The 16,577-nt window shown below is 43.0% G+C and overlaps 1 protein-coding gene across 1 annotated transcript in view; it reads right to left on the bottom strand.

Moving 5' to 3' along the window:
- Window positions 1-5,075, bottom strand: part of MINDY4B (MINDY family member 4B) — a 40,242-nt gene extending 35,167 nt beyond the window's left edge. The window contains exons 1-2 of the mRNA XM_040636576.1: window positions 4,877-5,075; window positions 2,452-2,549 (exon numbers count right to left, since the gene is read on the bottom strand). Coding sequence (XP_040492510.1) covers window positions 2,452-2,549; window positions 4,877-5,075 — 297 coding nt within the window. The remainder of the gene's footprint in view (window positions 1-2,451; window positions 2,550-4,876) is intronic.
- Between the last annotated feature and the right edge of the window lie 11,502 nt (window positions 5,076-16,577).

Here is a 16,577-nt window from a genome sequence, read left to right as displayed (position 1 = left end):
CTCAGGCTCAAGAGTGCAGCGGCAACTCTTCTCTGAGTCTCCAGCCAGAGAAGCGCCATGCACATTTCAGACTTATCAACCTTCACAATCATGTGAGCCTATTCCTTACAATAAAGATCTCTCTCTCTCTCTTTCTCCCTCTCTCTCTCTCTCTGGAGAACCCTGAGTAATACAATAGTGTTTATCGAAAACAAATACTGTCTACCAGTAACAGTTTTCTTGTCTCTTCTGATTTGGTTGAATATCAGAATTGAGCCTCTGGAGGTCATTTTTCTCTTTGAACATTTTTGATCACGAGTTTTGTAAAATCCTGAGAATGCTGAGAGGTCAAGGCAAAGAGGTGATTTGGATTTATGACTAGCGTGGTCAGGGCTGGGGGGATTGGTTATACGTAATACGGCAGAGACCCTGAAACACAGCAAGTCACTAAATAGACCATAGGTGGATTTAGGTGTCCATGGTTGCTTTGGACTTCTCTACCTCCAGTTTCTTAAATGAACTTTTGGTGGTTGTAGAACCATTTCATATTCACAAGTTCCATAAACTTCCATCAGATTTCATATTTTTATTGTAAACGTAAGAGGCACAAATAATTCCTTTCTTATTTCCCTTCTCTAACCATAAATCCTTTTTTTAAATCCTTACTGTCCCCTGCTTTATAATTTTATAGTTTTAATAGTGGCATCAGTCGTTAATATTTATTGGGCACTCCCAGTATAGAAAAAAATAAATTATGTGATCCTTGCTCTCAAATAATATAATGATGAGAAATGTCTTGGATTTCCCTATTTAGAAAGTCATGTTAAAGAATAAATTCTGCATCTGCCATTTAAATTGTTTAACAACCCCAAACCAAGAAAGGAGAGTAGCTAAGAAAGCTTTTGTCTTTTTTTTAACCTTTTTAAAAATTTAAATTCAATTAATTAACAAATAATATTTTATTTGTTTCAGGGGTACAGGTCTGTGATTCATCAGTCTTCTATAATACCCAGTGCTCATTACAACACATACCCTCCCCAATATCTATCACCCAGTTACTCTACCCCCCTCCCCTCCAGCAGCCCTCAGTTTGTTTCCTATGATTAAGAGTCTCTTATGGTTTGTCTCCCTCTCTGATTTCTTGTCTCATTTTTTCCTCTCTTCCCCTATGATCCTCTGCCTTGTTTCTTAAATTTCACATATCCCTGAGATCATAAGAAAGACTTTTTCTTAAGAATCATTATTAAATCTATGTATTTTTGTTTGTGTCTCTGTCCTTCTTTACAGATAATTCTGTAAAGGTAGAAGCATAAATACCAGTGAATAGACAACTTAACCAGTAAACTGTTTTGTTGGGTTTAATAAGCATATTTTGAGTATTTCCTACGTGCCAGGCTCTTGGAAATGCCAAGGTGAATACGATGAGGTTCCTGCCCTCTCTAGTGGTGGAAACAGACACACTGAGAGAGGAAAATGCTGTGAACACAGGCTCAGCGGGCTGTGGGTGCATAGGACACAGGCAGGAAAGCAGAGTGGGTAACAATGTGGTCTTTGGGCCCAAACGACTTCGTTTTGAAGCATGGCTTCACCTCTTGCTACCTGTATGGCTTCAGACAAGTTATTTAACCTCTCTGTGCCTCAGTTTATTCATCTGTGAAGTGGGGATACTTTCATATCTTTACCATATTAGGACTTCAAATCTATGAAAACAGTATGTCACTCCACTTATTTAGACCTGATTTCTCTGCCCATCGTTTGATCCCCACAAGTGGAATGCCTGAATCAAATGGTATGGTCATTTTAAAGACTTTAGATACATATTCCAACTTTCATCATTGTTGGTGAACATCCCTTGTTCAGCCCCTCTTATTCCTTTCATTCTTTTTTTTTTTTTAAAGATTTTATTTATTTATTTGACAGGATAGAGACAGCCAGCGAGAGAGGGAACACAAGCAGGGGGAGTGGGAGAGGAAGAAGCAGGCTCATAGCGGAGGAGCCTGATGTGGGGCTCGATCCCAGAGCGCTGGGATCACGCCCTGAGCCGAAGGCAGACGCTTAACCGCTGCGCCACCCAGGTGCCCCTATTCCTTTCATTCTTAAGTTGAAATTCGTGGTTCTGCTCTTTTTAATAAAGAAAGTACTGCCTTTACTTGCTTGCCATGCTCTCCCTTTTCAGTTGGATGCTGATAAGGGCTCTACAGATGGAAAAGGGCTGGCCTCTGGAATACACCAAGAGTCAAGAATGTGTGATTCAGCCACATTCAGAGGAAACTACCCCTCGCTCCCCGCCCCCTGCCTTGGGCATTTTGTCAAGACTTAGAGCAGGAGGTCTGGGTGTGAGAAGTGGGGTAGAACGGAAAGATGGGATTGGGGATCCTGGGCCAGGTTGGAAAGGACAGGGCAGGAGAGGGGTCCAGAAACATGTGGAATCTGGGATTATCCTTTTCTACATTCTTATGCCCTTGCTCCTACCTCATGGCATGTGCAGTCACCTAAAGCTCCTGTTCCAAGACTGTCCGTGCCGTGGCAGAAGACTGGGGGTGGAAATGGAGTCTCGGGCAGCACTAGGTCTGCAGCGGCAAAAGGCAAGGCAAGAACAAACAGGGACGGTGGGGCAGGAAGAGGATTTTGCAGCCGTGTAGAGGGGGCGGTGTGTGACGGTGGAGGGTCCGAAATCATTCACCTGTGAAGGGAGTGCACTAGGTAAGTGCAGAAACCTGCGTCTGAATCCATTAGCTTTCTTTGTTGATCATTTTGAAACATAATACTAGTGATTTCGCGAGAAAAGCTTGTATCTATTCCAAACTTGGAAAATAGGATGTAAAAACGTAATGTGATTACCATTTGCTATAGTTTCCCAGAAAGCTATGATTGATCTTTACAATCACTTACTCAATCAGCCTTATGGTCCAATGTGAAAATGTTGGGCTTGCAAGCGTTTTGACTAGCTTGCAAAATGATCCCCAACCCCCCTTCTTGCTGTTTTCTTATGATGCTTCATAAACAGAAATCCGCAAGTAAAATTTTAGAGACTTCTGACTTTTTTTTTTCTTAAACAGAATCTCGTTAGTGCTTAATTAACCTTACCCCTGGAAAGCTCTTCCTTAGGATTAAGTTAAATCCTTTATGCTTTGATTATCATTCATTTTCTTTAGTTCTACTTTCTGTGGAGATGGAAATTTCCTAATTACATTCCTTACTCAAAGAATTCTGCCAATCCACTGGAAACTAGAAGACGGCTGATATCTTCTCTTTTTGTTCTTTGGTGATGAGATGAGGAGGAGAAAGAGGGTGTCAGGCCCAGTGTCAACCCCCAGGGCCTCCCCCATGACTTGGTAACCTTGGAAAAGTTAGTCTGTCTGAGCTTCATTTCCTGTGGCTCCTTTGACTTAATTCATAGAATCATAATGAATACAACTTACGTGAAAATTCCTAATCTTTCACCCATGTTTTCTTGCCTCCCGTATGTAAAAACTCTTAACTTTAAACATTTTATTTTTTCATGGGTTCATGCATTTTGAGAGTCACGTCATGGGCATCATGGAGCCAGAAGTCAAAGTCTTTAAAGTAAGAAAATGCAGACATTGGTCCCCATCAGTCCCTTAGTCCATGTGGCCTTTGGTTGGTCATTTAGTCACTCATGTGGGCCCCAGTTCTCATCCAAAAGACCTTAAAGACCAGTGTGATATAATGGGAAATACATATTTGGTCGTTGTCTCTGGTTACTGGCACAGAGCTCTTAACAATCCTTGGAATTTCCTGAGTGACAAAGAGTGATAGGACCACCTAGGACTTTCAGCCCTAGCCCCCAACCTCCAGGGAGGGCATACGGGCCATAGATTGAATTGATAGCCAATGGCCAATGATTTGTTCAATCATGCCTGTGTAATGAAACCTCTATAAAACCCCCAAACATTGGTGTGCCAGGAGGGTGACATACCCCAACTCTACTGGGGACAAAGATTCCTGCTCTTGAGACCCTTCTGGACCCCACCCTATGAACCTCTTCACCTGGATGTTAATTTATATTCTTTATGATAAACTAGTGATGTAAGTAAAGGGCTTCCTGAGTCCTGTGAGCTGTTCTAATAAATTACTGATACTGATGAGGGGGTTGTGAGAAGCCCCGATTCTAGCCAGTTGGTCAGGATGATCTGATACTGGTGACTATAATGAGAGGTGAAAACATTCTTGTGGAACTGAGCCCTTAAACCCATGGATTCTAACTTTAGATAGTTAGTGCCAGAATTGAATTAATTGTAGGACACCTAGTTCACCTAGTTGGAGAATTGGAGAACTGGTTGGTGTGGGGGAAAAAACTTCTCACTTAAGTGTCAGAAACAACTTGGCAACCAGCATATAAAGCATATGTCCTGGAGTCAGGCTACTTGGGTAGGAATCGTTGCTCCTTTACTGTGTTAGTTATCTATTACTGACTAACGGATTAGCACAGACTTAGCAGCTTCAAACAACATCCATTTATTATTTCATAGATTCTATGCATCAGGAGCCCTGCCGTGGCTTAAGTGAGTGCTCTGCTCAGGGTCTCACAAAACTGCAGTCAGGGTGTTAGCCAGCCCTTCGGTTCCCATTGAGGTTCAGGGTCCTCTTCTAAGCTCATGACTTGTTGGCAGAATCCATTTCCTTGCAATTACAGAGCTAGTGTCTTCAAGACTAGCAGAAAAAGGGAGTCCCTGCTGCTTCAAGGCTCTCGGATCATGGGGAAAGCTCCAGCTCCCTTATAAAGAATTCACTTGATTAGGTCAGGCCCACCCGGGATAGTCTCCCTTTTGTTTGCTTTGAAGTCCAAACTGATTAGGGACGTTAATCACATCTGGAAAAGCCCTTCACCTTTGCTGGATAAGGTAACACAATCATGGGAGTGATAACCCCTCACCTTTGCCGTATTCTGTTGGCTTATTAGATTGTGTCTTTCTTCTTGTGCGTTTTGGCAGATTGTGTCTTTCGAGAAATTGGTCCAGTTCATCTAGGTTATCAAATTTGTGAGCACAGAGTTGTTCACAGTGTTCCTTTATTATCCTCTTTAAGTCCGTGGAATCTGTGGAATGTCCCTCTTCACTTCTAATATTAGCCATTGTGTCCTCTCTCTTTCTTAGCCTGGCTAGAGGCTTACTGTTTGTTTTGTTTTTTTTTTTTTTTTTAAAGATTTATTTATTTATTTTAGAGAGGGGGTGGGTAGGGACAGAGGGAGAGTCTTAAGCAGACTACCCTGAGCGCAGAGCCTAATGTGAGGCGGGGCTTGATCTCAAGGCCCTGAGATCAGGACCTGAGCCAAAACCAAGAGTCCGATTACGCTTAACTGACTGTGCCACCCAGGTGCCCCGAAGGTGGAGACTTATTGATTTATTGATCTTTTCAGAGAACCAGCTTTTGGTTTCATTGATTTTTTTTTTTCCTATTGATTTTCTGTTTTCAATTGCTCTAATTCTTATTACTTATTTTCTTCTCCTTACTCTGGATTTAATTTGCTCTTCTTTTTCTAGTTTCCTAAGGTAGAAACTTAGATTATTGATTTTAGATCTTTCTTCTTTTCTAATATATACATTCGATACTATAAATTTCCCTCCATGCACTGCTTTTGCTGCATCCCACAAGTTTTGGTAAGTTGTGTTTCATTTTCATTTAGCTCAAAATATTTTTTATTTCTCTTGAGATTTCTTCTTTGCTCCATGTGTTATTTAGAAGTGCATTGTTTAATTGCCACGTATTCGGGATTTTCCTGTTATCTTTCTGATACTGATTTCTAGTTTAATTCCATTGTAGTCTGCGAGCAGACTTTGTATGATTTTTATTATTTTAAATTTGTTAAGTTTTATAACAACCATAAGGGGTCAGCCAGTTGACTGGGCGGGTGTGTTTTATTGCCCAGAATGTGGTCTGTCTTGAGTGTTCCATATGAGCTTGAGAAGAATATGTGTTCTGCTGTTGGATAAAGCAGTCTGTTAATGTTAATTATATCCAGGTACTTGATGGTGCTGTTGAGTTCAACTATGTCCTCACTGATTTTATGCCTGCTAGATCTTTCCATTTCTGAGAGAGAGGTATTGAAGTTTCCAACTATGATAGTGGATTCATCTATTTCTCCTTGCAGTTCATTATTATTATTATTATTATTATATTTTTTATTATATTATGTTAGTCACCATACAGTACATCCCTGGTTTTTGATGTGAAGTTCGATGATTCATTAGTTGTGTATAACACCCAGGGCAATCTCCTTGCAGTTCTATTCGTTTTTGCTTTGCATGGTTTGACGCTCTGTTGTTAGGTGCTTACACATTAAGACCTGTTATGTCTTCTTGGAGAATTGACCCCTGTGTCATTATGTAATGCCCTTTTGTATCCCATATTCTGTTGATAAGCAAGTCACAGGTCCCACCAACACTCAAGGGGAGGACATTACACTTGTCAGGGGGGAGGGAGGTCATCCTAGGTTGTGTCCACCACATGAACATGCTGGCAGTGATCTTGGGTCAATCACTTCATCTACGTGCCTCAGTTTCTACTCTTGTAAAATGGGTATAATAATATTAACTATCTTATTGATTCACTACAAGGATTCATTAATTAGTACCTAAGAAGCATTTAGAACAGTGCCATATAGCAAGTGTTCAGTGACTTTTAGCTATTTTTCTTCAAAATAGGGAAAACTGCTGCCGCTTTCTGGTACTTCTGATCACCTGACCAGGGTTGTTACAAAACTCAGGGGGATGAGACATCTCTGTTAACTGAAAAAATCACACAAATGAGATGGGTTATTGTTTTAGGGCTTGTCTTCCTCATTCTTAACGAATATAGCCTTTCATTTCTTTCCTCTGATGTGCAATGACACGTAATTGTCTCTTTATATTTGTGGACGGAGGGAAGCAGAGGTTCTGCATTGATTCATCTTGTTGATGTTTCACATCTGCCTGCTCTGAGATATTTTCTGTCTTGTCTTAGAGGCTGCTCAGGTGTCAGAAAGGTCATGGGGCAGCGAATAATGACATGTGGGTTCACTGAATCTGCTGTGTGATCTTATGGAAGTCACTAACCCTCTCTGGGCCTGGGAAGGTAAAATAAGGCATTGGACTACACTAGATCCTCGCCTGATAACCCCTCCAGTGCTTACCTTCTGTGATTTGGGCCTCATTTGTCAATTCTACCTAATTCCACCCGAATCTCTTGACTCAGGCCTCTGAGCCCTCTTTATTTATAGACTGAGGTTTTGTAATACTTTGTACCCTCTCCCTGGACTTCAGATTACTCAGTTTTCTATGGAACCAAGAAAGCCCCTTCAGAGACAGCAGAATTCATTCTCAGGAATGTAATTCCAGGAACCAGAAGCAGAGTAATGCTAACAACCTCAAAAGCCAGGCAAAATTAACAGATGCCCCAAGTAATGAACAAGGTGCAGAAAGGGTTCATAATGGCCGCCTCCGTAGAGTATAAATAGGAATGCGTCCCTTCCCTCCCCGTCGCCCCTCACACCATCTGTTATTTGTGTCAGGCAGTCAGTAATCGCTATATGTGACCCTTGTTGTTGGTAACGGGGACAACACTGTACATTGCAGTTTTCTTTGCTTTCACCCATCTCCTGGCAGCTGTGGCGCTAAGGTTTGTGTCTATCCTAAGATGGTAGATGAGGATTTCCTTGGCCCTTGTAACTAAATATAAACAAATCACTCACCCTCCCTATTGGGAAATAAGTTATAAATACCAAGTCAGAGCAATCTTTCATCAGAGAGGCTGTGGTTACTAGGAGACGGGCCCCGTCGTCAGGCTTTCTGCTGTCATTACGTATCCATATGGCATTGAGTAGAAGCTCCGGCTCTCTGTCTTCGGCCTTTTCGAATGGCTCTCAAGTAGACTCTTCTTGGAAATTATTTAACTCTTTTGTGCATTTGGAGAGATGAAGGCTTGGGTCTAATCTGGCCTCTGTCATCAGCATGCTGTGTGACTTTGGGCGAATTAATTCATTTCTCTGGTCCTCAGTTTAATTCTCGGTGAAAGAGATGAGAGCGTTGGTTGAATCAGGGGTTGGCAAATTATGGCCCGGAGGCCCACAGATCCGGTCTGCTGTCCGTTGATGTATGGCTTGTAAGCTCAGAGTGGTTTTCACATTTTTAAATGGTTGGAAACAAATGAAAAGAATAATATTTCATGAAACAAAATATTATACTATATCATAGTATACTATAACAATATATAGTTATAAGATGTAACGTAATAATATATAATAATATGTCATGAAAATTATGATTTTCAAATTTACATCCACAAATAAAGTTTTATCAGAGCACAACCACACTCATTTGTTTACCTGCCCCCCGCGACTGCTTTCGCACTCAGTAGCAGAGTTGAGTGGTTGCAACAGAGGCCGTTAAGGCCTGCAACGCCTCAAAGAATTACCATCTGGCTCTTTACAGAAAAAGTTTGCTGACCTCTGAGCTAGATTGTCTCTTAGGTCCCTGTAACTCCTTTTACAATTGACCGATTCTTCGCACAGCTCCCTCTTACCCTGGACAAGAAATTCCAGGCTTCAGGTGAACCACGCCTGGGCCGCTCTTACAGGAAATCTGGCACTTCCAATGAGTCCTGCTTGCTGCCCTGGGGTGGCCTGAAAAAACTAGATATGTCTGGGCCCAAGACAAGATGGGGTGCTAGACTCTGGCCCTGCCCTCATGCTGGGTCGGCTCAGGCCTGAGGACCAGGGTCATGAGCCACAGGTTTTCCCTTAGAGTGGGGACAGGTGGGGGTTCTGGACTGAGGCTCCTGCAGGCCTAGTGAACGGATAAGGTGTTAGGATATCCCTGCTGTGACAGAGAACCTGAAAAATAGCGGCTTCAACAAACCAGCAGCTCACTGGACTTTTCTGTAAAAGTCCAGGTAACCAGTATATTAAAGACATCAACTGATTGCAATCTATAGAATTTATTTGGATCCCGCAAAAAAAAAAAAATGTATGAGATAATTGGGGACATGTAAGCCCTGTATGTTTGATAATAATAAAGAATTATTAATTTTTGTAGGCGTGATAATGGTACTGTCATTAAGTTTTTTTTTTTTAAAGAGTCCTTATCTTGAGGGCCATACTAAAATGTTTATGGATGAAATGATGTGATGTCTGAAATTTGCCTCAAAATAATCCAGTTGGGGAGGGTTGAAAGTGGGTGATGTATAGATTTAAAAAAAAAAAATTGGTCAGGAGTTGGTAGCTGAAAATGTGTAATAGGTTCATAGTGGTTCATTATATTACTTTCTCTAATCATAGATATATTTGAAGTTTTCCATAAGAAAAGTTTAAAATATTTAGTGTTCATAACCAGTGATTAAAAATTTGTACTTAAAAGGAATTTGGTCTATGAAAAATTTCACACAACTGCCAAAAGTGTATAATTACAGCCATTGTAGCTGTGTTTATAATGGAAATACTTAGAAACAAATTTTCATATGAGAAAAAAAAATCCTTGGGGGAAAATGGTTGTAAGCATTTAAAAATTTCAATTTCAATCTTATTAATAAAATTTTTATTGATTAAAAAATCATTTGAAAATTTAAAGTAGGTAAATAAAGAAGACATAGAAATTACCACTAATTCCCTAGTCAAATCAACTTTTTTTTTTTTTTTGTATTTTTAGCGTGTGCATCCGTCATGGAAACATTTACCATTTGTCAGGTGCTTACTATGATATGATGCATGGTACATGGACTTTCATTATTTCATCAATATAGCTGTCATAAAATTATTTCTTGGATTTGAAAATAAATCTGAGTTCTCAGTGATTAGTGTAGTGGCTTCTCAATCATCAGACATTCGGGCCTCAGGCCACAGCCACTTCCATTTTGTGGCTCCGACATCCTCCTGCTGGGCTTGCATCTCATAGCCCAACGTGGCTGCTTCACCTCCAGCCATTAACTCTGCATTCCAGAGTGCAGGAAATGGAAAAAGGTAAAGGACATGCCCTTTGAGGGCATGATACAGAATTTGCACGTGTCACTCCTGCTTCTCTTCCACAGGCCAGAATTGTGTGGCTACTAATTGGAAGGGAGGTTGGAAATGTAGTCCTTAGCTGGGCAGCCATTCATTCTACTAGGAATATTTTAAGTCCACAGTAAGGAGAGAATAGCTATTGGGGCACAATGACAAGCCTTTGCCGTGGATGTTTATATTTATGTTTACATTATGTTTGTATGCAAACTCTGGGAGTCTCCCTCTTGATATGAGTTTATTTTTATGCCTTTCCCTCTCCTCCATCTGTATTCTGACCTCTCCTCCCCTTTTCCCTACCTTCTCGTAAACAGCTTGGTGTGGGAACCCATGTGACCACATTTCTTCCGGTCTGGTGGTTCTGATCCAGACACCCACTCACCTATTGTGCATGCGTTCCTGTCCATGCCGTCACCCAGCCGCTCCGCCCACCCACACCCACATCCACACCCACAGTCACGTGGTTGGTTCTGAAGTTCAGGAGGCATGGGTTTTTACTCTTGCCTCCTTCATCTAGCCGGTATGTAACCTTGGGTAGGTCAGCTAAGCTTTGTAAGCCCCATCTTCCTCACACGGACGAAAGCATCACTGCATCACAGGAAAGAGCCCTTGCTTAGCCTATCTTCTGTGATAAGTGAGGGTGTGAAGAGTCATGGGGAAGTGCCTGGGCTTTTAAAGAAAAAGCCACATTACTGGAAAGTAATGTGTGGAGGGAACCCTGGTGCACTGTCTTGTCCCTGAATGTGATCACACTAACCTTCTCGTACACAGGACCACACCCCAGTCACAGCTGGGTGATTCGGACATAGACTCTTGTCCCAAATTGGCTTGATCATTGCTTTTGGAAACATGTATTTGGACTTCAGAGTCAGCTGATGATGACAGAGTCCTCTTAGAGGCCAAGGTCTGGAGGAACATTGCAGGAACGTTCCAGAGAATGTGGGGTCCTGGAGTCTTTTCTGAGTCCTGGAAGTCAGCAAGTCTTTGTATTCTGTGAGATACCTTATTTCTTCAATACGTTTCACTTCTTTGCTGACGTTTGTTAGCGTAGTTTCTCTTCCTTACAAGAACCTTAAACTAAGCAATTCGGCTATTGGGAAATTTAGCAAAATTTAACATTTGATGCCCTCGTCTTAAAAATCTATGCCCTTTCACCTCTCAAAGTGAAAGGTAAGTTATGGTTTCTTCCTGTTGTCACGCTTTTTCCCACTCAAATTTAGCCATTAGAGAAGGCTCCGACAGCAATCACATGAAAACGTGTGAGTTTTTGGATATCTACCTCTCCTCCAGTGACAATGTTATCCTTAATTCTAATTACATAAAAAAACACATATTTTTCCCCAACAAAGGGATTTGATATATCAGGAAAGAGATGAGGGTGGACTTCCTGGAGGAAGGGACGATCTTTCAACCCTGTCCACCTCTACTTGAGATCGGTCTGCACAGGTGGCTGTCTAGATGGCTTGTGTGCGTGCGCACACGTGTGCATCCCCACATCAGCACGCATCCATGCCACACTGTGCAATCACATGCAGGCTTAGCCATCTAGCTTTTGAAGAAAGAAGACCTGGCTCCTCACATGTTTCCCGGGCGATTTCTGCTTCCCTCTGAGCGCCCCCTTCCCCCCAAGCACCTAGACCTGCTGTGTGGCTTCTCCCATGGGTCTCACTGACCTGTGCACCCCACGTCTGAGGCTCCAGTCCTGCCGTCCTCTCGCTCCTCACCAACTCTGGACATTTGGGTGGCTCGGCGGTGGTACAGTACAACACCCTTTCACCACACCCTTGTTAAAAATGCAGGAGAGATTTTATTCAAGCTATTGCAGTAAGGGAAAGAGACAACTCAGCTCTGAGTACGGCAAAGACAACTGGTTCCTCACTCCTCACATTTGGTCAATCACTGAATCCCAGCTAACTTTGCCTCATAAACATGTCTGCCTCCCTCCACTGCCTGAGACAGCCTCTCTTCTGAGTTTCTGTAAAATGTTCTTGGTTGACCAGTCTCTGTTTCAATCCCTCCTCCACAGGCACTAGCAGGTGGTTGTTCTGTAGTGTAAATCCAACTGTGCCATTTCTCCTCAGAAATGGTGGAACTGCCAGCCCGCATGGCCCTTCCCTGGGTTCTGTGCTTGCTTCCGCCATGGCGCCTCTATGCCGCTGGCCTCCCATGGACGCCGAGCACTCTCCACACTGCCGCCACCAGGTAGATCTAATCAGCATCGTACATGCCTTCTCGGGCTATGACCTCAGCTTGCTAAACCAACACAGTCCTCCCTACCTTCAGCGGGTGGAAGAAACCTCAGCTAAAGGCAGTGATTAATTTAACTTGGCATCTGGAATATTCACAAGTCACAAGGTGCTAAAGATACAGCTTTCAGCTTTCTGAGCAAGGGGCAGATTTGGAAAGCCCCTGAGGTGACCGACACAGAAACTTCCAATTTCCAAAGGGAGCCTTTTAGAGAAAAATGGAAAGTAGTGCTAATATAAAGGAAGAAGAAAAACAAGGGAAGACGAAACCTCAAAGATTAGATGAACAAGGGATACTGACAGCCTTAAATACTGACTGTCCACCTTCTTGCCTTTCTGGTCTGCATGGAGGAACCGCACAGAGAACAGACTCCCAAATGCCCTGATGTGGGGCCACTGGGTTATGGCAGGCCTACTATCCTCTGCCCACCCTCGTGCCACCGAAGTCTGTGCTTGCAATGATGCGCTGCCCGGCTGGTGGTACTGTGCCCTCAAGAAGACCTGGATTCCTTCGCGTCATTGGCTGTTTTAGCTGTGAGGGATCCTAGAGATCATCTTTCATGTTGTGAATAATCCGGCTGTGGACTGAATCCTGACGCTACAGAACGTGAGTTGGGGACCCTTCTGGATGCATTGATATGACATTGACAAGAGCTGATATGCATGAGGCTTCTTCTTTTGGGGTGGAGAAGAGAATTTTGTAGCTGGGTATCTGGAGAGGAGAGAGAAGGGTCTTGTGACAGGAGAGCAGGCAAGCCTTTGTGTCATGCTCAGCCTGTGGGTCTGTTTTTGAGATTTCTTGGAAGATATGTGACATCCCAGACACAAACAAGGCTAGTTGGGAAAACAGGTGACAAGGTGTGTAACAGAGTGGAGGAGGGGCTCTTCTCCGCCCCTGCCCCCACTCTGTCACAGACCTCAGTGCATTCTGGATCCTTAGGGTTGCAGAGTATCCTTCGTGGAACAATCCCTTTGTTTTGGGAAAACGGTCTCCTCACAGAGGCCTGGGAGGCAGGTAGGCTGTGAGCTGCCTTGGTGTGAACAGACTTGTTCCTGAGGAAACAGAACTTAGACACTCCCAGAATGAAATGGGAGGGCCGTGGGAGAGAGGGCAGGGAGCAATGCCTTGGTTCTTTATTTGGCAGGGGGCTAAGTATTAAGAGCCATCAAAATTTGGAAATTAAATACTGTGTGATTATATTTATGTTCATCGATTGGGGAAGTCTGCAGACATGTAGATTAGTTTCAGATAAGCACACAAATGTCAGGAAAAGTTAGGTGTTCTCCAGCGCTGGGGAACTGGGGAGAGCAGGAGTTTGGCCTTGAACCAAGTCTCTCCCCACCTTCAACAAGCTGGCTCAACTTGAGTTCGCTTATTGAGGAAATGGTCTGTATCTAAGCAGCAGCATTGTTTCTGTGATTTTTGAAAACTGACTTAAATTCTAAGAACAGGGACCATGTCCTGTGCTTCTCTTTCCATTAGGGCACATGGCTAACGCTTAATCATCATCGCATGAATCATCTGACTCATTCCTTAGAGCGGACAACAGCATCTTCTCTTGTGTGTTGTGGGCAGTTGCTGGCAAAGGATTGGGGAGATGTGGCAGTATAATAGACCGTATGTCTCAAAAGCATCACTCCCTTCAACATGAGGGCCTGAAGGCCCTGGAAGATTTATGGTTAGATGGAGACCGAGAAGGGGCACATGCAAGATGGTAGGGAGGGGACTCGGTTTAGGGACTCCAACACAGATTAGAAGCAGTCAGCTTGGGGCGCCTGGGTGACACAATCAATTAAGCATTGGACTCTTGGTTTCCGCTCAGGTCATGATCTCAGGGTCATGAGATAGAGCCTTGCATCGGGCTCTGCGCTGAGTGTGGAGTCTGCTTGGGACTCTCTCTCCCCCTCTCCCTCTGCCCCTCCCCGCCTCTCTCTCTCTCTCAAATAAATAAAATCTTAAAAAAAAAAAAGAAGAAGAAGAAGAAGCAGTCACCTTTCTGGAACAGAAAGAAGGGTTGAAAATAGTCATTCAACAAATATCTATCTAGTGTTTAATACACATCAGGGATTGTTGTTTTAGGGACCAGGGATTCAGCAGTGGACAACATATATATATATATCACATATATATATATATTATTTTTTTTTGAAAGAGAGAGAGAGGGAGAGAGTGTGTGTGGATAAACATGAGCATGTGGGTTGGCAGAGGAGAAGAGGGAGAGGAGAGAGAGAATCCCAAGCAGGCTCCACACCTAGAACAGAGCCTGACCAGGGGCTCAGTCTCATGACCTTGAGATCATGACCTGAGCCAAAATCAAGAGTTGGACCCTCAACCAACTGAGGCACCCAGGTGCCCTAAGGATGGGGTTATGTTTTATTTACATTTCTCCTTAATGGCCTTCTAGTCCTAAGATGATGAACAGTCTTGGATTTGTAAAATTTATATGCCACTTTGTTCTAAAAAACTTAAAGCAACTTATAAAGTAGTATACAATTAATTCATCAAGATTAAAATGGAAGTAGAAGAAGTAAAAGGAACTTTAGACAATTTTAAAAAGCATTGGAACCCAAAACCCAGCAGTAATAAGGCTAGTTATGAGGATACAACATGCACCCTTGCAATCCTAGACACAGCAACGAGTGAGCCACAGATGCGGCCTTGGCTTTTCAGTGACTAACCTACAGTGGGTGATGATACCATTGAAACAAATAAACAACCACGGCTCTTTAGAACAAGCACAATGAATCCTAATACTAAGACCAGAAGGACATTTCTCGAAGAATCTCCCCAAAACAGGATACTCTGTGGCTGAGCGGTGGGATTACTTTAACAAGCAAAATGCCCCACGACGAGGCCAGGAGAGCTGTCACCCTGAAGGGAATGGTGAGTCTTCGTCAGTTCATACTACATCTGTCTGCCATAGCTCGGGGCGAGGATGCCCATGGTAAGTCAGGCCCTGCAGCTTTATGCAGCAGACAGTAAACACACAGGAAAGCTGTGGCTATCGATCTCGCCTGTGTTTCATGAGATAAAGAACTTTAATGTGACTCACAGAAGAGCTGGAAGCAAGGCAGGAGGGAGATAAGAAGGCTTGACGTTAGCTTCTTGCAGAGAAATGTGTGTTTGTAAACTTAATCAGAACACTCTCAGCTCAGGCCATTTTGCTCACCCAGCTTCTTGTGTACATGCAGGTTTGGCCAGAGGGGTCTGTGAAGTGAGGGAACACCAGAGGAGGATGAAAACATTCTGTCATGTTTGAGTAGCATGAAGAAATCTAGAAATGAAACTGCTTTGCCTAGTCAGTAAAAATCAAGTGCTTTTTTCTTTTTTTTTCAAAGGAAGTACTGTTCAGTCAACTGGGATATCTGTGAATGAGATACACAGAGAAAAGTTAGGCTGTGTCTCCAGGCCTTTCTCTCAATGTGTCTCTGTCTTCTCTCTGATTTTAGAAAACAGGGAAATGGGTTAGGATTGATGGTCAGTCATAAAGCAAGAAACTAGACAAAAAGACTCCTAGGAGTAAAGATTAATATGTAAGATGCAGAAACACATAACCAGCCATGGTGGGTAGTTTTGGGGTACCTCTCAAACTCACAAGCTCTTCTGCTAGAACTCCCCTGACACACGCACGTGCACACACACACATGCGTGCACCCCCCATGCCCTGCCCTCCCTGCAGCTGTGACTCATCCCTCCCTCACCTCAGCTGTGTGGAGCGCAGGTGGGCGTCTGCTCGAGGGAGTGGATCCTGAGGGACTGGACTGCACGTTCTGACTCTCATTCTCTCCCCGCCCCCATGCACTCTTGCTCTCACTTTCCTGCTTCTTGCTGAAGATGTTTTAAGTGGGTTTTTGTTTCTCTTATTAAATGCTCCCTGATCAAGATACTAAGTAAAATAGGAAGATTTTCTCTCCTTTGATGTAAAGAAGAGAGGATTAGTTGATATGGAATAAATAGATTTTATATTATGTATTTGAAAAAGAAAATAGCAAGCATATTGGGGGGGAACAGCTATGAAGTGCAGTAAGAAGTAAAAAAAAAAAAAAAATCTGAAGCAAAGAGCTTCTAGTTTAGTGCCGATGTGTGTGGATGGATATTTTTCACTGTTTCTGTCTGCCGTGTTTTTATGCTCCCCCATGCTCACTTCATTTCTTTACCTGTACTCCAGAGACCTCTGCCCGGTCCAACACATCAGCTTTGGGGAAAGGGGGTGGCTATGGTGAACTTAAAAAGTGGTGTTAAGTTCAATAGTCACTAGTTTAGGTGTGAAACAGAGTCTGAGATATTCCTGTAGAATATGTTTGCTTTTTTCTCCAAACTAGCTAGAAAATTCCTAGGGTTGGGGATGGGTGGGAGGAGG

Source organism: Ursus maritimus, unplaced genomic scaffold, assembly GCF_017311325.1.
Source record: "Ursus maritimus isolate PB19 unplaced genomic scaffold, ASM1731132v1 scaffold_20, whole genome shotgun sequence".
In the NCBI taxonomy this organism is placed as follows: Eukaryota; Metazoa; Chordata; class Mammalia; order Carnivora; family Ursidae; genus Ursus; species Ursus maritimus.
This window is presented reverse-complemented; position numbering and strand designations above follow the sequence as displayed.